General features: G+C 41.6%; 1 protein-coding gene across 2 annotated transcripts; it reads left to right on the forward strand.

The window, feature by feature from the left end:
- Positions 1 to 417: 417 nt before the first annotated feature.
- On the forward strand, positions 418 to 18,196 carry LOC133133173 (myotonin-protein kinase). 2 transcript variants are annotated; one of them, XM_061249237.1, is made up of 15 exons: positions 418 to 635; positions 7,497 to 7,588; positions 8,587 to 8,670; positions 8,933 to 9,028; positions 9,558 to 9,706; positions 10,107 to 10,200; positions 10,694 to 10,891; positions 11,111 to 11,359; positions 11,782 to 11,861; positions 12,936 to 13,032; positions 13,125 to 13,273; positions 13,625 to 13,722; positions 14,923 to 14,984; positions 17,150 to 17,221; positions 17,725 to 18,196. In XM_061249237.1, exons 1-15 carry the CDS (start codon positions 476 to 478, stop codon positions 17,824 to 17,826), a joined length of 1,782 nt encoding a protein of 593 aa, XP_061105221.1. In that variant the 5' UTR covers positions 418 to 475; the 3' UTR covers positions 17,827 to 18,196. The 2 variants fall into 2 exon arrangements, with proteins under 2 accessions (XP_061105221.1, XP_061105222.1); XM_061249238.1 differs by lacking the exon at positions 14,923 to 14,984.
- Positions 18,197 to 20,969: the final 2,773 nt, after the last annotated feature.

Genomic DNA, 20,969 nt, shown 5'->3' on the forward strand with positions numbered 1-20,969 from the left:
AGAGAGAAGTGCATGATAAAAAGCACAACAGAGAGTGCCGCAATAAAACAATCACAACAGTGCAGTGAGAGCGAGGGGGAGAGTGAGAGAGAGAGAGAGAGAGACACACACACACACCAAAAAAGGGCTGAAGTCAGAGCTGAAATCACAGCTGGGCTTGACAGATGCTGTAGAGACACAGGGAAAGGAAAAGCCAGGGATAGCTGCAGACAGACTGAGAGGAAGAAAGAGAGAGAGAGAAAAGGAGGAGGGTGGGCGAAAGCTGAAGCCAAAAGAGCTGACAGTCAGAAAGAGGAGGAAAACTCAGGAAAGGCCAGGGAGGAGAGAAAAGAGGAGATAAGTAGTGTGACTTTGAGCGAAAGGCGAAGCGACAGAGAGGTGGGAAGTGTGCGTGAAGTTCACCGGGCCCGAGGCCGCAGGCTCCGTGGGAACCATGGGGTGTCAGGGGGGCCTGTGAAACCCAGGACGGGGCACCATGTCCGCGGACCCCGGGCCCCCCGAATCAGGTCTGATGGACCAGTTTTCCGGGCCTGTCGGGCTCCAGACCTTGCTGGACCTGCTGGTGGGAGTGTACCAGGAGTTTCGAGCATCGCCCCTCGCCCGGGAGAAGTATGTTGCGGGATTCCTTCAATGGGGTCAGTTATCTCTCTGTTATTTCATGTTCTTCCCTTTGTGAAGGCATATGTCACCTGATAACTGAGTTCTCTTTTGTGATCATACAGTATGACCCAGAAGACAAATGGGTTTTGTGAACATTTGATCAGGACACTCGGATTAACAGTGAATCAACTCTGATAGTTTGGATTTTGTTCTGAGTATATTTGATCCCTATGGGTTTCATGTAAAAATTTTAAATTTGATTTAAGACTGAATCATTGCAATAAGTCAACAGACTTTTATGTTAACCTCTCTTGCTAAGGATAGCGGCTTCTTAGTCCTTGACTATGCCTTTCTCTGATCAGGCTGAAGCCTGCGTAAGAGGAAGTGTTTCTTTAAAATAGAGAGGGCTGTTATAGGTTGAAAAGGTTATCAGGTCATGTAATAGAAGCAGAGACCCTAGGGATGTTCAGGTTTGATGCAGCGTGCCATGCCTTGTAGTTGGTCGGCATATGACTGGCCTATATTGGCTAAATGGCCTATCCTTTTCATTTCTGTGTGTGTATGTGTGTGTCCATTTGCGTGTGCCTTTGGGCATGTACCTGTGTACCTGTTCATGTGTTTGCATGGATGGGGCACAGACAGAGTACATAATGAATTCACAGAACAATTGCAACGGCGGTTTCTCGGTTAGATTCATTTTTCAGCACTAATATTTTTCTGAGATCTCACTGGCGTATTTACCCAGGTGGATTCCTTCCTCATATGGTGGGAGGGAGGAAGAGCTTGAGCTGAGAAAAATCACACTTGAGCTGAGAGTCACACGATATTTATATGCAGTGTAGCACAGGCAGAAAAATGGCTACAGTTTGTGTTAACCTTTCACCTCCGGGTATGAGAAATCAAATCACAGAAATGATTAGCCATGGCATTTTACCTCTGTGTATGGACAGCAGCCAGATTTTCAGTAGATATATCAACTTAAGTATTGTTTCATTGAGCTAAGTGTTTCAATATCATATTTGTCCTGTTGTTCTCTTATAAAAGTAATTTCATAATTGCTTATTTTGTAATTTATGATTTTTGGAAATAAGAACACAAGAGTATTTGATGACAAGCATATTTATCAGAGCTGGGATCTCAAAGTCCAGTCCAGGAGGGCCACAATGTCTTCTGATTGTCAATGCATCACAGCACTGGGTTACTCATTTAAAATCAATGATTGGCTAAAGAGTCAACACACCTTCTTTCCAAGACCTAAGTCAGCTACAGACTGAAAGGAAGATGCAAAAACATGCAGACACTGCAGCCCTCCAGGATCTGACAGTGATATCCCTGAACTGGAGTATCTTGCATGGATCCCAAATTGATCTTGGTTCTGGTTCTGTTGGATGCGTAGTGTGGGTTCAATCTGCAAAGCCGGCTATGTCTCTCTACTGGACGCAGAGTGCATTATGAAACTGTGAGGGGCCCCGTTCTCAGTATGTACAATATGCATTTGGGATTGTGTATATGTGCAGATGGATTTGCATGCCTGTGTACGTGTGCATCTGATGTGTACATGTAGCCTGAACTTGCCCCCTCCTTAATGCTGGCACTGACCCCCCTCAGCCTGAGGAACCCATCCTCAAATTGCACAATTTCATTTCATGTGGTTTCAACATGGCAACATTACCAGTGCATTTACATAAGACATAAACATATATATTAATTTCTGGTTTTCCCTGGTGTTGGTGCGTACAGTTGAATGTGGCCTGTGACAGGTGTGCGTGTGTGTGTGTGTGTATGCGTGTGTTTGTGTGTGCATGTGTGTGTGTGTTTATGCATGTGTTTGTGTGTGTGTGAGTGTGTGTGTGTGTTTGTGTGTGAGTGTGTGTGTGCATGTGTGTGTGTGTGTATGCATGTGTTTGTGTGTGTGTGAGTGTGTGTGTGTGTGTGTGCGTGCGTGCATGCATGTGTCTGTGTGTGTTTCCTCTACTTGTTCCTCCTGACTGAAGCTCATTCTATTGTATGGATCCATTGTTAAAATGTTTAAAAAGTAAACTTGACTTGAGAAAAATAAAAGAAAATGAGCATGATTATCTGCTAATGGTGGCAATGTATATGATAATATGAAATTTAAAAATCTAATATTTGCAGAAAAATGCCAAGTAATACAATTAATCTTAACCCCCCATAGAGAGTACATGATATGTTTATTTCTGTTTCTGCAGAAATCTGAATTACCTGCATTTTTGACAAGAGCAATGTGGTTGATGAAATTCTTATGTAAAAACCTATACAATAGTATAATGCCACACCATAGTACTTGGATGCCAATGTACTGAATTGTCACATCATTCAGCCTGTACATGACATGGGTGCTGTCCTGGGGTCCCGAGTGCAGTCAGGGGTGTGCTCTTAAATTAAGGAAGGCTGGGGTGGTCAGTCCCAACATGGCCCTCCCGTCACGGTTGGGTAAGAAACGGCTGGGGACAAGGCCAGAGTCAACACAGGCAGGAACAATCCATGACTCTCTCCCTTTTCCTGTTTTCTGAAATGACAAAAAAATCTGAATGAAAATGAAAAGCATAGCATCTAAACACCATAAGAGGACCGGACAGGTCCAGGGTAGTCCTTGCACACCACTGATACACGTCTGTAAGTGGTCTGTGGAGATGTATGAAGAGGAGACGGAAGAGGAGAGATGGTCTTCTCCTGACAAAGTGCAGGAGTCTCCACAGAGTTGCTGGTGCTGGGTGTGAATCTTGGCTCTGACCATCAGTTGTGTCTCACACTGAAGGTACACTGTATTATTCAGCACACTGCGGGTGGCACCATGTATCTGCAGTGCATGTGTTTCAGAAAGAGACACAAAAGAGACGGGAGAGAAAGAAGAAGGTAAATGAGAAAGGGGCGGATAAGAACAAATGAGAGATAAACAAAAATATTCAGGTTGTGCAGATGTAGGACGGGACTCGCACAGTAGGGGACGGTGCGTGTGTGTGCGGTGTGTGTGAGAGTAAGGAGAGAAAGAGGGAAAAAGGCATCCATTCAAATGAATTGATTTCAGAGAATTGATTCAAAAGAGCGAGACTGTGGGAGATGTCAACGGGAGACACTAACGGGCCTGTGTTTGTGTGTCTGCTGGAGATATTTCCATTTATGAGGCTGGCAGGCAGGCTGGCTGTGGTCCACCAGAGGAGGGGTTGGGGGATAAACACAGCACAGGGGGATGGAGTCACGCATTCGCACGGAACTTTCCACTGCACCACAAAGCCCCACCATTGCCATGACCACTTCTGTGGTCATCAACCTGCTCACTATCACAGGGGACTGTTGTCAAGACAGCCCTGAAATAGAACATACTGCAACATTGTAAATATACTGTCAAATATATTTCCATATATACAGTTGTTCACCGATAACATTACATTTGCAACATATACAAAAGTGATGTGCTTCATTTACATAAGTATTCAGACCCTTAATTCAAAAAGTATTTTGTAGAAGCCCCTTTAGTTGAAATTACAGCTTTGAGTGTTTTTGGGTAAGTCTTTAACCCTCCTATTATTTTAAGATTGAAAGAAAAAAAATTTTGACAGAAAAATGTTGACACGTAGTGTAATTTCTAGCCTTTTATCCATAAATATGAAAACTCTGTGAGAAACATCTCATTTTAGAGCCAAAGGAACAGTAAGTGAAAGTTGGGCACCTGTATGGGAAAGTGCCAGCTGAATCATTCACAAAGAGATCTGAGAAAACATGAAATGGTTGTATATATTCTTAGATTTTATACAGTTAAAGAGGCTCAAAATAACACTGCACAACACATTTGTATGCCAATATGGTACAGGATGTTGCATAGCATTATGTTTGTTGCCTTTTTACTATTTAATCCCACTAAATTAAAATATTACAAAAATCTTACAGTATCAATATATAAAAAGGGTTATCTGGTTTTTGGCTGGGAAACATCTGTGAACTGCCATCTTCAGGTCTCTCCACAGATGTTCTATGGGGTTTAAGTCTAGGCTTTCACTGGGCCACTCAGGGACTGTTTTTCTGAAGCTACTCCAGCGTTGTCTTGGCTTTAAGCTTTGGGTCATTATCATGCTGAAAGGTGAATGGTCACCCCAGTCTGAGGTTGAGTGGACCTCAAGGACCTCTCTGTACCAGTCTTCCTGTCCCTGCCACTGAGAAGCACCCCCATAGCACGATGCTGCCACCACCATGCTTCACTGTAAGGGTGGTATTAGCCAGGTGATGAGCAGTGTGGTGTTCGCCAGACATAGTGCTTCCACTATGGGGCTTCCATCTAGCCACTCTACCATAAAGGCCTGATTGATGGAGTGCTGCTGAGATGATCATCCTTCCAGCAGGTTCTCCCATATCTGCAGAGGACTTTCGAAGATACCTCCCTGACCAAGGTTATTCAGTTTGGCCGGACAGCCAGCTCTAGGAGGAGTCCTGGTAGTTCCAAACTTCTTCCTTTTCACAATTGTGAACTGTGTTCCTGGGAACACTCAAAGCATTATAAATGGTTTTATACCCATGCTCTATGCATCGCTATAATTTCTATAGAGAGTCTATAGAGAGTTCCTTGGACTTCATCGCTTGGCTTTTGTCCTGATATGCAATATGAATTGTGAGAGCTTATATACACAGGTGTGTGCCTTTCTAAACTATGTTCAATCGATTCAATTTGCCACAAGTGGACTCCAATCAAGTTCTAGACACATCTCAAGGATAATTAAAGCAAATAGGATAAACCTGACCACAATTTGTAGTGACACAGCAAAGGATCTGTATACTTAAATGAGAGAGTTTTAGATTTTTTATAAATTTGCTGAAATGTGTAAAAACATTCACTTTGTCATTATGGGTTATTGAGTGTAGATTGATAACACAAATGGCAATTTTGTCCATTGAAACTAAAATCTACAACACAATAACTGTGAAGGGGTCTGAATACTTTCTGAAGCCACTGTAAATGTACTATATTTATAATGTTGTGGTTTTATACCACTATGTGTTATAATATAGTTTATATCTTATGTTGCTTATGTCAGTGGATTCCTAGCCTGTTGTCCATTCCCAGTGCGAGTACACATAATAAAATATTTGCTCCTTTACTCCGGTGTCCTTCCGGAACATTCCATTGTTTTTCTCTTCCATTGAAACCTTGGCTCAGCTACCAACCTGCATAGATTGGTGATTCCACAACCTGGTACATAGAGGTACCTCTGTACAAGACAGCCTTCAGTAACCAAATCCTAGAGTATCAGTAATACTGGTGGGGGTCCCAGTATGGTACTTTCAGTACCGGAAAGAGCAGTTCTGTTGTTCTTGTACAATGCCTGTAAGGCTGAGTGGGGCTGAGCGGGGCCAGCAATTTCTAGAAGCTTCTTCCCTGTTCTTTCCACTAAAACAGTTTACACTGTTGCCTTGGTCTCTCTTGCATTCCTCTCAGGCTGGGAGGGCAGGGTCTATGCGGGAGACCAAGGGAGAAGAAAAGTCAGCAGCCCTGGAATACTTGCCTTAAAAAAGTCTTAAACACTGGCAGCTATTCTTAGAAGCATCTGTTCTATTTCTGACCTGCTGCTTTCTTAAAGGAGAAATGGATTCTTTTGCCCTGATCTGTCTGGCCTCCTAACATAAGGCCCTTACAGAACAAACAACATGTGACCAATTCACCAGAATTAAAAAGGCTGCCTAAAACCTCTTATCATGCCTTCAAATTAGATGCTGGGAATTCCCAGAAAATCTAGTTATTATAAAATGAACCATTGAAGGTGTAAAAGCTTCTCATGCTTTGTGACTGGTTTGTTGAAATATTCTTTACTGTTTATCTATATGAAGATTCAATAATTTGATGAACAGTGCATAACCGTTAGCTCAGAACCAGCAATAATCCATCTGCGAGTAGTATGAAAACCAGATCCCCCTAAGTCAGTTTGGAGTCCTTTCCTTCAGAGGTTAAGGCACCTTATGCATGTAGCATGATTGAGCCTTCTAGAAACTACCTACTTTAAAGCATTCCACACTTCTAGATTCAGACGAAAGCCTCTGTGTCAAGGCATTTGTCATATGCTATTCAATCAAACTAGACTTCAGTTGTTTCATATTCAATCAAGCAAAACCTAAATGTCAACTACAGGTGTTTCCTGGGGATTATGGTCTTGGGGCTGGCGGCAAGAACACTTTTTAAATAAAGAAAGAGTGAGCTTACCCTTTGCAAAGAGTCTTCGCCTGTCTCCAACATCACATTCCTGGCTATTTTAATCCAATAAATAAAATATAGTCCAAGCAAGAAAAAAAACAATTTTATTGAATAGAAAAATATAATCCTCCTAATATAATCATTTCCCAGTATTGCCTTTAATATTTTAGGCACATGGCAGGAATACAACATTTTTATGTTTTAGTGAAGAGGAGGGAAACAGACATAAGTAAGTCAAAATAAGTTGTTCAGACTGAAAGCTAGTTCAACTATGAACAGTAGGATAAACCATTCAAATGTTATTGGGTTACAGTATTCCGTATAAAAATGTAATAACTTTTGCCATATATGCTTCATTGAGGAGAATCTGGAGGACTAAATTTAAAAGCAGTTTGATTAGTTCTGGCCCTCATTCAGCATTCCGATGCAGAATTCTTCATGTGGGCTCCTGAGTGGAGTATCCAATTGAGGAAAGGTTGGAAAGATTCCATTACATCCGTTATTTCAGCCAAAAACAGGGTCAGGGTTCCCCTGTTGATTATTCTTATCCATTCTGAGCTAAAATGACAAACTCATATGAGATCAGCACTCCTATTCTGTGATGTTTTTGATTATAATGGTCTGGGACTGTGTCAACCATTCTTCAGTGTCAGTAATCACTGGCCACACCATCTTACAAGCTCTCCTCCTACTTCAGCTGAACCACTGGTGAGACAGGTGAAAAAGACACGGATCCAGAGGGACGACTTTGACATCCTCAAAGTCATTGGCCGAGGAACCTTCAGTGAGGTGAGTACCGGCGGGGCTATGGCCCAGTGGAGTTCAGTACATGGAGACAGTGATGAAACAGTGAGGTTTCCACATTGAGGAACTACAGCTGCCAGTCACTGACATGTTTAAATCCACAATAGAGCAGAACAACTGGTCAAATCTCAAATCTCAAAACCCAGTATGTGCAGTGCAGATGTGCTTGTATTCACACCAAGACCCCAGAGTGAAGCATCAGAGCAGCAGCCCCTAATGGCTGGACCCAGTATTACTTTTGCTCAATTTAAACAATTCAATTGGCATTCAATTCAATTCCGGTTTTTGTGGCAACATAAATATTTCCACTGCCATTCTGCTACTTTTGGGATTCTGGCTGAGTTGTCTTGTATTTATTTTGTATTTTTAATTTGGCAGAATTTTATTTTGAAATCCATTATTTACATCCTGTCTAACCCACACAGGCATGGCTTCCCTCCCAAGGGGATAAAGGTGTAAGTGTGCTAGAAAGTCAAAATAAGTATATGGAAAATGACAAACAAAAGGCCTGTATTAGGCAATTCAAACAATTGACGGTGATGCACCTGATGAAGTCATAATTTGATGAAATTCTACTGATGGAGACAGGGTGACCTGCAAGAGTACCTGTTCAGTACCACTCCAAGATACCTGTGCATAACAACCAACTTAGTCATTTTATGATTGCAGAATGAAAAAGAGCTCAGAAATACTATTATTTTACCATTGATAGTTGGCCGATTTATAATGGGTTCAATGGAGGACAGCTATACTGTGTCCAGCCCCTATAGAGTAGAAATCCACCTAACAGTATTTGATCGCGCCTGTGCATTGTTATAAATTTGACATGTGACCTCATGTGTTTGACATACTTCTGCATTTGGTTCATAGGGAGCGATAGCATAGATAGATATTACAATCCTTGTCTCTCGCACTATAGAAAACTCAAAAAAGTATGATTCACACGTGGTCCATCCTCTCAAAAACACGATCTGCATCTGCAGGTCGCCGTGGCGCGCATGCGCAGGACCCAGCAGGTGTATGCCTTGAAGATCATGAACAAGTGGGACATGCTGAAACGCGGGGAGGTGAGATACACACAAATACACATGAGACAAAAGCCAGGCAACATTCAAACAGGCAGCAAAGAAATGCTCAGCATTTGGGGCAGTTCGCCCAAAAATGAAATTAAAGTATGTTGCCATGTTACTAGAAATCCTTCCAGATATATCGTATAGTATAGTTTAGAACTACAGAAACCTTGGGTTAAGGGTAGTCCACAGCTTGGAAAATGAAGTGTAACCCTGCAGAGACATGAAGGTGAGCCTATGTTCTGTGCATGCACTGCAGACGGCATGTTACCAGGAGGAACGGGAGGTCCTGGTGAAAGGGGATCGGCGCTGGATCACTGAACTGCACTACGCCTTTCAGGACGACAACTACCTGGTGTGTCTCCTATTGTTGGATACATCCTTAATGGCCTAGTTAATGCCATGGTTTGTTAATACACTGGTTAATTTCTTAATCTTTACATTAATTTGACATTAGATTAATGCTCACAGTTGTACAAATGGAAAGAGTGCAGACTTCAGGTAGTTATCAAATACGAATTATTTAATCACTTTATTTAAGATTATTTTAATTTGTCCAATTACTTTTGGTCCCCCAAAATATAAAAAGAACTGCAGTTACAACATGGTTCTCTCAATATGGATGTAAATACTCTACTCAACTTAAAGCTGACAGTCTGGAATTTAAGCTCATATTCATTGTTTCCTTTCAGAAACAATTTGCTGGCGTAGAGAGCCAAAAAAACAAAAGAAATGTGTTACTGTCCAAATACTTATTGACTGCATTGTAATAATTAGAGAAAATAATGGCTTTGTGGCTGTGTAAGTGGGATATGTATATTTTTTTATTGAGTGAGATTTCATCTGAATTCTGAAATTTGACATATACGATCTTTCTGTCTCAGTACCTGGTGATGGATTACTATGTGGGGGGTGACCTGTTGACTCTGCTCAGTAAATTTGGTGATCACATTCCTGAGGATATGGCCCAGTTCTACCTGGCAGAGATGGTGATGGCCATTGACTCTGTCCACAGGCTGGGCTATGTGCACAGGTATTCTGTCTCTTGCAGGTATCTCCCACACATAATATGAACCAAGAAAACAGCTATGAATGCTTAAGCATGCTTCATGCTTGTTTAGTTTGAAAGATTAGCACGTAAAACTGCGCTATATTGGTAATGAATGAACATGTAATGGAAATTCATTTTATAAACTATAAAATTTGGCAATCACTATTTGGATACATGGATTGTCAAGAGTTATATATATTGATATTTTGAGCATGGCTCTAACACACATAGATCTCTCATAGGAACACTCACACACAGGTAAAATGTCAACTATGGTAACACAGACATAAAAGTAACTTGCATACAGGTAAACTGTGTCTAATGGATTGTGTTCACTGCACATTTCTGTGTGTGTGCGCCTGTGTGTTTGTTTTTTGCTCAGGGACATCAAGCCAGACAACATCCTGCTCACTGCAGAGGGGCACGTCAGGCTCGGGGACTTTGGCTCCTGCCTGAGGCTGCAGGAGGACGGCATGGTGAGAAACTCCGGGATAGACACTGATTGGCCATGCATTATCAGATTTTAGTGAGGTTACAACATTGCTTTGCCTGATGGAGACCATTTGTGGTCAAAATATTCAATAAAAACAGGGAGCTTTCATTTTCCAGTGTGCAGATATTTTTCTCTTTTCTTCATAGCATTTGTTTTGCCAGCACCTGGCCAACTAAGGTTTGGGTGTGCACAGAGTTTCCTTTATGCGTTATCTACAGTTACAACATAATAAATGAAAGTAAAGAAAACGATTGTAAAGAAGTCTGTGGGTGGCTGAACACACATGACTTGAATGGATTTGCAAGTTGAACAGATATGGAAACTCTCATGCCAAAAGTTGAAATGATGAGCAATGGAAGGTATAACTATCACTGAACTTTACATATCACCAGACATGCAAACCACTAACCAGAAAAAGGCGATCTTTCCTGTGCTGGACCTGTCGGCCATGGTTAGACTGTATGTCTGCCCTGCAGGTGCACTCCTCTCTGGCGGTGGGGACGCCAGACTACCTGTCTCCGGAGATCCTGCGCGCAGTGGAGGGGGGAGGGCGTTATGGCCCTGAGTGTGACTGGTGGGCCCTGGGCATCTGTGCCTTCGAGATGCTGTTTGGGACCACGCCCTTCTATGCCGAGTCCATCACCGAAACCTACGCCAAGATCATTCATTTCCAGGTGCGCTATGATTCATCCCTGTGTAATGTAGCTAGCAAGTTAGCTACATGTTGTTGCAGTTAGTTAGCACATTGAGCCTTTGTAAACAACCCTTGTTAGCTAGTATCATCACAGATATTTCTAAAGAATGACATACATGGCATCATCACATCGTGTGTAAGGTCTAAATGTTGATCTATCCCTGCATGATGTAGTTAGCATGATGGCTATCTGTTTCAGGAGCACTTTGAGATCCCAACATCGGGTCCAGAGGTTTCAGCGAAGGCACGCTCCCTTATTAACGGACTGATCTGCGAGAGGGAGGAGCGCCTGGGGGCAGTGGGGATTGGGGATTTTAGGAGTCACTGCTTCTTCTCCGGCTTGGAATGGGCCTCTTTGCACCGCCACCCCGCCCCCTTCCAGCCTGAGGTCTCAAACTCCACTGACACCTCCAACTTCGACGTGGTGGACGACTGTCTCAGTGAAATGGTACCAGCACAACTGACCAGCACAGCCACGCACATTTCATTTTCATTTATAATATCAAGCAGCCCAGACCCCACGTTATTTTTTTATAAACTTTCATGAACTTCATATTTTTAATTATATATTTAATATTTTTACTTTATTTTTTCTGACAGTATGTTTTGCATGTTCAGATCAGATGATGATGGCATATTCAGTACACAGCAGAATTTAGTCATGCACCATTCCACCCATTCAGAGTATATTCAAACACACAGAAAGACACAATAAGAGACATAACCATACACTGTCCTGTAAAGACTTCTGAGTGTTTGGATTGGTGTGTGTGTTGGTATGTCTGTGTGTATGTGTGAGTTGAAATGTTTGACTGGCCGTATTTTATATCCTCACAGAACTTGCCGATGTGTGTGTGTGTGTCTCTGCAGGAGACGCTGTGTGATGTCATGGACAGAGCACCTGTGGGGGTTCACCTGGCCTTTGTAGGCTACTCCTACACAGCCACCAGGTAACCTCGCCTGTATTTGCACACTGTCTCCAAAACAAGCATACAGGACAGATTTATGAATTACTGAAGTGAGGATATAGCTTGAGGGTGAAGCAATGCTGTTATTTTTCTTCATTACTCAGGAAAGACTTGTTTTCAGGCTCTTAATGTCTTGGACATGTCGTGGACTAACATTTGTCCTGCTAATCTCTGATATTAGGTAGGGCTTCCTTCTGTGAACGGGTAAATGTAAATTTTCTCAGGTTAACCCTTTCCCTTTGCTGCCCCTCGAATGCAAAAAACTATTGACTGCACACCGAAAATATGTTGCGGAATAAAAGAAAGAAAGAAGCTAAGAAAAGCTAAGAAAAAAAAAGGGTTTCTTCATGCAACTTCTGAATTGTGTATTTTTGTTCTTATATTGGAACATGATTTTTTGATGTAGAGAAATGGTATCAAGGATTGTTAGAATATATGATGCTGCGTGACCAAGGGGGTGACTTCGCGCAGTTGCCAGCTTTACAGAATTCTGCAATTTTTAAATAACAGTTTCTTGCTGGAGATCAGATACCATTTCTTCAAGCCAACAGCAAGCCTTAACATTATGCTGTTGATCTCCTCCTTTGGGCGTCCAGTCACAAAGTGCTTTCCACAATATTGGTAACATTCTGTACCTAGTTATGTAGACAGAAATGGCCTTGTTATCCTCCAGAGGTTATTTGTTTCATTAGCCTAGCCTCAGATTTTCATTTAAAAAATAGCACTTTTGAAATCAAGAGGTTTTTGTGCATGTATGCATTTGCATGAGGTTATCACCATCAAGCTGAATGTAGCCCCAGTTAAGTTAAAATTACTGTAGTGTACTATAAAGTATTGATTTTCAGCCAATGTTTGAACAACATGATGGGGGTGCTATCTTCTGGCCCTCCCTGTGGAAGGCTTGTGTGTTGAAACAATCATTAAAATCATTACAATAATAGTGCTGCAAGCAATCTTCTAAACTTGTTCATCTTTAATGGAAATAGTAACGTTTCTTATTTCGCTGTCCATCTCTTGCATTTATTAAGCTGAAATAAATAAAATTTTCTTTCACAGAGAGACAGGTGCTCAGGACCGTAGTCATGACATCATGATGGAGATTGACAACCAGCCAATCAGAGGCCGTGTTAGTCTGCGATTCCACGAGAAACTGGTACGGGCACTGTCCATTCCAAAAAAAGAAAGAAAAAAAAGCACCCATAATGCACCACTGCAAACCCTTTGAACTCTTGTGTGCTCTTACAGAGTCAGGTGTGGCAGCTAAGGGAGAGTCTGCCAGCTCAGCTCCCTGCATTGATGGAGCTACCCCTAGTGTTTCAGCACGGTACTACAGAGTTCCTGTACACTGAGGAAAGCATTGGCCAGGGCACAGCACACACTGAAGAACTGCCCAGGTACCAGACCAAATAGACAGCATGTCCAGAGAACTCTGCTATCTGAAAAAAAGTGTTTTGCAGAGTAAGACTACACAGCCCACATCAAAACAATTGTTAACAAAGTTGATTACAGTTTAAAATTGTCTGGTCACCTGATGGCTTCTTGACCTTGACCAGCCTTTAGGAAGAATGGGTATACCAGAACCAGAACCTACTCCACTGTCCACCACTTTGCCTCAGTGGGTGCAGTTTTACAGAAGCCTTACCGTAACAGATAATAACAGATAAATACATGGGTTATAGTGTCTGGATACAGTAACAAATAACACCCTTGATCAGCACAATTTGTTTTTTCATGTCTGCACCCAGACGGCTGCAAGAGGTGGAGAGGAGAAATGAGGAGCTGGAAAAAGAGATGGAGAGATTAAGAGTGGAGGTACAGAGCTTGAGGGCCAACAAGGAAGCAGGTGAGTATCATTTCAGTGTCATCAAGCCAGCCACACATTCACCCACCCTCTCATTCACTCATTTATTCAACAACTCATCCTCTCAGTATTTATCATCCAGTCACAGTTCTGCCTTGTAACTTGGTTAATTCCAACTGTTCCGTTCAAGTATAGTGGATAGGTGGTGCAGACTGAAAAAAAACAAAAACACTGCATTGACACAAATCTCATGATTGGTGATGGTAAGCTTTGAGCACAGAAATCCCTGGACTCTCCATGGTGAAGATTAACAGAGGTACGATCTCTCTTTGCATCTTGTGCTTTTGTGTCTTACTCAATACTCAAATCTTGGAGGGCTGTGTAAATTTGTGGTACTTTCAATCAGTTACCAATGAGATCCTTGAGGACAAGGGTTGTAGAGTACCTAGTCAATCAGCAACTTAAATGAATCATTGGTGCTGAAAAAAAACAGCACGACACTGCAGACCTCCAAAACTGGATTCTGACACCCATGTGTACAGATATCTGCCTGTGTCATAAGTTCTATTGTTCAGAACACACAATCATTTTCAGTTTTGGAAACTGGAGTCTTTGCTTTGAGATATAAAGTTTAAACTTTAAACTATAACACTTTAAAACTTTAGCTGATAAATGGTTGTGATCCATTGAGTGCCAATTACTATGGCACTTACTGTTCTGTTGTAAATGTGTATAATGACACTCATCATCAAGTTTAACTCATTACAGTTACTCTTTAGCATTTCATATGCACTTCTGCAAATTACTGTTGATAAGCTAATATGCTAATACAAATGACTGTAATGAATATAAAGTTTAATTACAGTCATTACGAGGAGGACCACAGAGGGCACCTTATGGAGAACAGGGCAGCTTTGGCTGAGCTTTCAAGCGAGTAGCTGATCCTTGGCTGAAACCGAATGCATTTCTATCCTGAGCCCTGCTCTTGCCTGTTTCTATCCTCTCCATTTCTGTCTATACCTCTTCATTTCAGAGGATCTAACAATCACTCTGTGACACAGTCTCGCCTTCCCTTCCTCCACTCATGCATTCAGTTCCCTCTACCATATCTGCACTGTCATCACACGCTCAGCTACACAGCCTGCGGTAGAGTAGTCATCAGCACAGAAGGCGCAGACGGATGGCCGATGCGGTCACACATCCTGGGCTGCCCTAACCTGCCTCTCTCTCCTCCGACCACAGAGCTGAGCGTCTGCCTGTCCCGCCTCTCTTTGCCTGCCCACTTCCTGGACCCCACAGGGGATGTAAGCTGACTTACCATCCACCTTTCTTTCCTCCAATCAGAGGACAATCTGGGCTCAGAGCCACCTCGGGGGGCAGGCTGTATGCAGACAGTTTTCTGTACCTAGCTTAATTTAACAGGTTATTAGATTACTTCAACTATGTTTTGTTTATGCATGTCTTAACAAGCTTTGCGTCACATAATATTGTGTATTTGATTTACTTTTATTATTGCTGATTGTGGTGCTCTAATTCAATGCCTGTTCTACACAGCAACATTCTCACTTGCTAAATTAACAGTGATATAGTTCATTTTATCAATTCGAGTTGAAGTAACACTGAACATCTTTCTGTGTAGTTCCAAAAACAAAATGAGGTTGTAGTTATGTTGTTGATTGCTAGCAAGCTAATTTGGTGTGAAGTCAAAGTGTCCTTCAGTATACAGTGGTGTGAAAAAGTGTTTGCCCCCTTCCTGATTTCTTTTTTTTTTTGCATGTTTGTCACACTTAAATGTTTCAGATCAAACAAATTTAAATATTAGTCAAAGACAACACAAGTAAACACAAAATGCAGTTTTTAAATGAAGGTTTTTATTATTAAGGGAGAAAAAAAATCCAAACCTACATGGCCCTGTGTGAAAAAGTGATTGCCCCCTAAACCTAATAACTGGTTGGGCCAAGTTAGCAGCAACAACTGCAATCAAGCATTTGCGATAACTTGCAATGAGTCTCTTACAGCGCTGTGGAGGAATTTTGGCCCACTCATCTTTGCAGAATTGTTGTAATTCAGCCACATTGGAGGGTTTGAGCATGAACCGCCTTTTTAAGGTCATGCCACAGCATCTCAATAGGATTCAGGTCAGGACTATTACTAGGCCACTCAAGTCTTCATTTTGTTTTTCTTCAGCCATTCAGAGGTGGACTTGCTGGTGTGTTTTGAATCATTGTCCTGCTGTAGAACCCAAGTTCGTTTCAGCTTGAGGTCACGAACAGATGGCCGGACATTCTCCTTCAGGATTTTTTGGTAGACAGCAGAATTCATGGTTCCATTTATCACAGCAAGTCTTCCAGGTCCTGAAGCAGCAAAACAGCCCCAGACCATCACACAACCACCACCATATTTTACTGTTGGTATGATGTTCTTTTTCTGAAATGCGGTGTTACTTTTACGCCAGATGTAATGGGACACACACCTTCCAAAAAGTTCAACTTTTGTCTCGTCAGACCACAGAGTATTTTCCCAAAAGTCTTGGGGATCATCAAGATGTTTTCTGGCAAAAGTGAGACGAGCCTTAATGTTCTTTTTGCTCAGCAGTGGTTTTCGTTTTGGAAGTCTGCCATGACCTTAACTGAGGCAAGTGAGGCCTGCAGTTCTTTGGATGTTGTTGTGGGGTCTTTTGTGACCTCTTGGATGAGTCGTCGCAGCGCTCTTGGGGTAATTTTGGTCGGCCGGCCACTCCTGGGAAGGTTCACCACAGTTCCATGTTTTCGCCATTTGTGGATAATGGCTCTCACTGTGGTTCGCTGGAGTCCCAAAGCTTTAGGAATGGCTTCATAACCTTTTCCAGACTGATAGATCTCAATTACTTTCTTTCTCATTTGTTCCTGAATTTCTTTAGATCTCAGCATGATGTCTAGCTTTTGAGGATCATTTGGTCTACTTCACTTTGTCAGGCAGGTCCTATTTAAGTGATTTCTTGATTGAGAACAGGTGTGGCAGTAATCAGGCCTGGGTGTGGCTAGAGAAATTGAACTCAGGTTTGATAAACCACAGTTATGTTTTAACAGGGGGGGCAATCATTTTTTCACACAGGGTTTGGATTTTTTTTCTCCCTTAATAATAAAAATATATACTAGGTAATATTTAAATTTGTTTAATGATCTGAAACATTTAAGTGTGACAAACATGCAAAAAAATAAGAAATCAGGAAGGGGGCAAACACTTTTTCACACCACTGTAGTTTGTAATGGCTTTCTGAAACTGTTGCCAAGATATTAGGCACTGTAAGGCTTAGAATTTACCTTAGAGTGGTCCACTTCTAGTGTACTCGGGTATTACAAGGTTTCAAATTATAGTGTAAGTGTCTCCAGACAGTGGTTTCATTTCACCCTCCCTGCCTGCCTCTGCCGATGCACCAATACTCAGAGGATGCCTTATTATCCCATACTGATTGTCCATGTGTTTACAGAGCACAGTAGCCCCTGTCTGCCATTACCCACTGGTCATCCCTCTGCACCGGCACCTGCTGCTGTTCCACAGGGTAGGAATAGACTGATGCACTCACTCACTCACTCTGTGTAGAGTCAGACATCACATTTCTTCACCCACCTCTTATTCAGGTCCAAAAATGGAGCAAATGGGCCAAATATTTTCCTCATAATCATTATAAAATGAGTAGAGCACTGAATATGAATACAGTATGTGTAAACCAAATAGATGCCCCCTTATAATATGAAATTATGACTTATTCTGTCACTGTTGGGAGACATACTGACACTGTATATGCAGGCATGGGCATAGTAACACTTATTGATGCATGTGAATAATAGTTATTTTGTTCTGCTCAATGATCAAAAGGCCAAGAGTACCAATGTTGAATCATAAACTATCACATACTATTTCAGTTGCCCCAACACTCTCTAAAAAACATTTGAAAGGCAAATAAAGAAGGGATAAAACATTATTTGAGCAGCTATATGGCAGGATGATTTGTGGCCTAACAGTTCTGATAACATTCATTTGCACACCGTCCCTCCCTGGCAGGTGCGCTGGCCCCGGGCGAGGCGTGAGAGTTACTTGCTGGTGTGTGCGGCAGGAGTGGACCTCCGAACCTGGAGGAGGCCGTGCAGTTCTGAGCTCTCCTGATCCCACAGGTGACAGGTGACCCCCAGGGGCCGTTCTTTCCCAGGCCTGTGGAAGCAGTCTCCCCCCCTCCTTAAACCGCTCGCATTACCCAAGACCCCCCTCTCTCCGCCAGCAGGAGCGCAGCAGGGTGATGGAAGAGAAAATGGATTGATGTAGGAGCACCTGGCCTCGCTGCTTTGCATCCTCACACTGAGAGTAGCAGCAGAGGAAGTGAGCAGCCTGTACATGCTCGCTCAGGGCAGAGAGGGTGGGAGTCCGCTCAGAACCAAACCCTGACTCTCACACCAAGAGCAGTGCGGTGAGAGTGACATAACAAATGCCCTCCCCAAATCACTGTCCTGTCGGCAATGAGCTGCTCTCTGGCAGAGCTCCTACTATCCATTCCTATCGGGGGGGGGGGGAGGGGGGGGTAATAATGTAATGAACCTGGACCTACAAGATTGTAGCCTGAGAACCAGCACTGCAGGACGTGGGACTAACAGACACACAGAGGTCACCCAGGGGTGAAATCCCCAGGGAGTGAAGACAGGACTGGCTGTTCTAAAATGGGAGCTGTAACCTGGGTGCTGAGGAGAGTGCTCCCTGCTCCCTGTGACGCCTCAGCCTTCCTCCTCCCGCCGTTGTAAGGACCCAGCTTTGATTTGCCTTCCGAATACCATTTCTCATATTTAATTCTAAATTCATTATGCTTTGTGTGTTAAATGAAGGGGACCATATCATTGGTGTCATAAAAAAAACCCAAAAAAAACAACGTTGTTCCTCCATGTTTTCACATTTTTATGTGTGATCCATAGAAATAAAACTTTCAGTTTTGCACTGTCAATGTTTCCTGGTGATATAAACAATAAAGTCTCTTTACAACAATGTGTTAGACTAAAATAATAATACAAATAAGTTTTTTCCTGAAAAGCTGTATTTTTGGAGAAACAATGTATTTTTATGATACCAATGATATCTATGGACAATGTTTAAAACTTTTTTTTTTTTTACATTTTAATGAAAAAAGTACACTCCTAAAAAATGTGTCCAACATTCAGCACGAAGGACAGGCTGACACAGAGACTTTGGGATGTCAGAAAATGATCTGAGAGGGAAGATAGACACTTGAGACAGGCACACTGCATTTTCAGTATGCACAGATCGGCAAAAAATATGTAGCTACACCACAGTCAACAGACAGGGAAAAGGCAACTTATAACAGTTCGGCAGGGAGACAGCAGTTCGGCAGGGAGACAGCTGAAAACGAAACCTTTTTTTTCTTAAATCAGACCCTTACAATAAATGAATATGCTGCAATTAATGACTTATACAAATAGAAGTATATTTTAATATATATATACAGTGAACCTGTTAAGCACACTTAAGTGCACAGCAACATATTTTATGATAATACATTTTATTTCAATATAAAGGAGTGAGAGTGAACACCCACTGTATTGAGCATTGGGTCAGAATTTTTCATTCTGATGTGTGAGGTTTATGTGGTTGTGTCTGGGTGTGAATTGTATTTCTCACTCTCTTTATTAATTTCACCACTAAATGACAATAATATATACAGAAAGCTTTTATGTTAGTCTGACAGCTCAACTGTGAGGGCAATTCAAAGGGCTCCTCAAAACTAAGATCATAATGTGAGCATTAGATAGGCGAACAGAAGCTATGGAGAGAGTCAAAATCAGTGTGTGTGGGTGTGTGTGTGTGTGTGTGCGTGTGCATGTGTGTATGTGTGTGTGTGTGTGTGTGTGTGTGTGACTATCTGTCCTGTGATCACAGAGACACACAGCATATTTACATACAATTCGTGCAACTGCATGAGATGTTTACAAGCCAAATTATAGACATTGAAAGTGGAGAGTATGGAGAGAAAGGGGAGGCAGAGAATGTGATAAAGGATTTCATTTTAAAGAGTGGAGTGTATGTAGCTGCATATGTGTAAAGTGTAAGGGTCCATTTAAAGTGTGCAATAACTGAGTTAGTGCATGACAAGAGCACAATACTTTTTACTCTGGGTTTCATAAAAGACATATATAATATATTTTTGACTTTTTTATATTTTTTAGAGTTGCCATATTTTAATACAGAAATATCAATACAAGAGTTTGTTCTTGTTCACATGAAGTCACATTTATTTTGGGGTAACAGCAGTAAAAACACAAATAAAATATGTATTGTGCATTAAGTATGTATGCTGTCTTGATTTATTGAGAATAAATATTTTATTATCCTTTAAACCAGTCATTGATCTCAACCTGTTTCCATTCATTTTCCTTGATACCAACGATCTGACTGATGAATTGGAAAATTGCATGCAGATCACATTGTGTGAGGGAGATTAAATGATAAATAATCACTGTTTTAATCACTAAGCAGTGGCGGACAAATCGCTCTGATTTTACTTGAGTATCAATGCAACAATTAATTCACAAAAGATTCCATGGATAGGATAGTATTTCAGTAATTGGATAGGATTCAATCTCAAAATTGGGTAGTTCAAAACTAGAAGCTGATCCTGATCCTAAAATTGGGATAAGGATTTTGTAATCCAATCCTATGTAGAATTCAGATCAAATGTTCTTGGTTATGTCAAAATTCTAAGGTGGGTAGTTTTGATACTCAGGATATCTTACTATATGCCTACAAGGTTGTGGCTTCAAGGTTGGTGTATGAATATGTGGGACACATGGGGAATCTTTAATAAATAGTTGTTTCTAATGATTGCGCATGAATAGGAACACAAACCCTTCCAAAACAATATCCATTCTAAATGGACAATAAAATATTTTTGAGAAGAACCCCACAAAACGAAATGCGGTGGAAAGCTGCAAGCCTTAAAAATGTGTAAATGCTTATGTTGTTAAGGATGTTATTTGAAAATATATTCCGTCATCTATTCTAAAATAATTGCCCGGGTAGCTGCAAAAACAAGGATTTCACAGTTCTCCCTCTATGCTACGGCAGATCCAGACTGAACACTTTGTTAGTCGATGACATACACTGTAGGGGATCGTTAATTTAACTAGGGTCTTTTGATCAGTAAAAACATTATTCTCTCAAAACAGCTGTGTTTGGAAGTTATTTGATCTGTTTTAAAGTTTGGAATAATTTTTATTATGAGACATTTAATTTTTAAATTAGACTGACTT

Source organism: Conger conger, chromosome 7, assembly GCF_963514075.1.
Source record: "Conger conger chromosome 7, fConCon1.1, whole genome shotgun sequence".
Taxonomy (NCBI): Eukaryota; Metazoa; Chordata; class Actinopteri; order Anguilliformes; family Congridae; genus Conger; species Conger conger.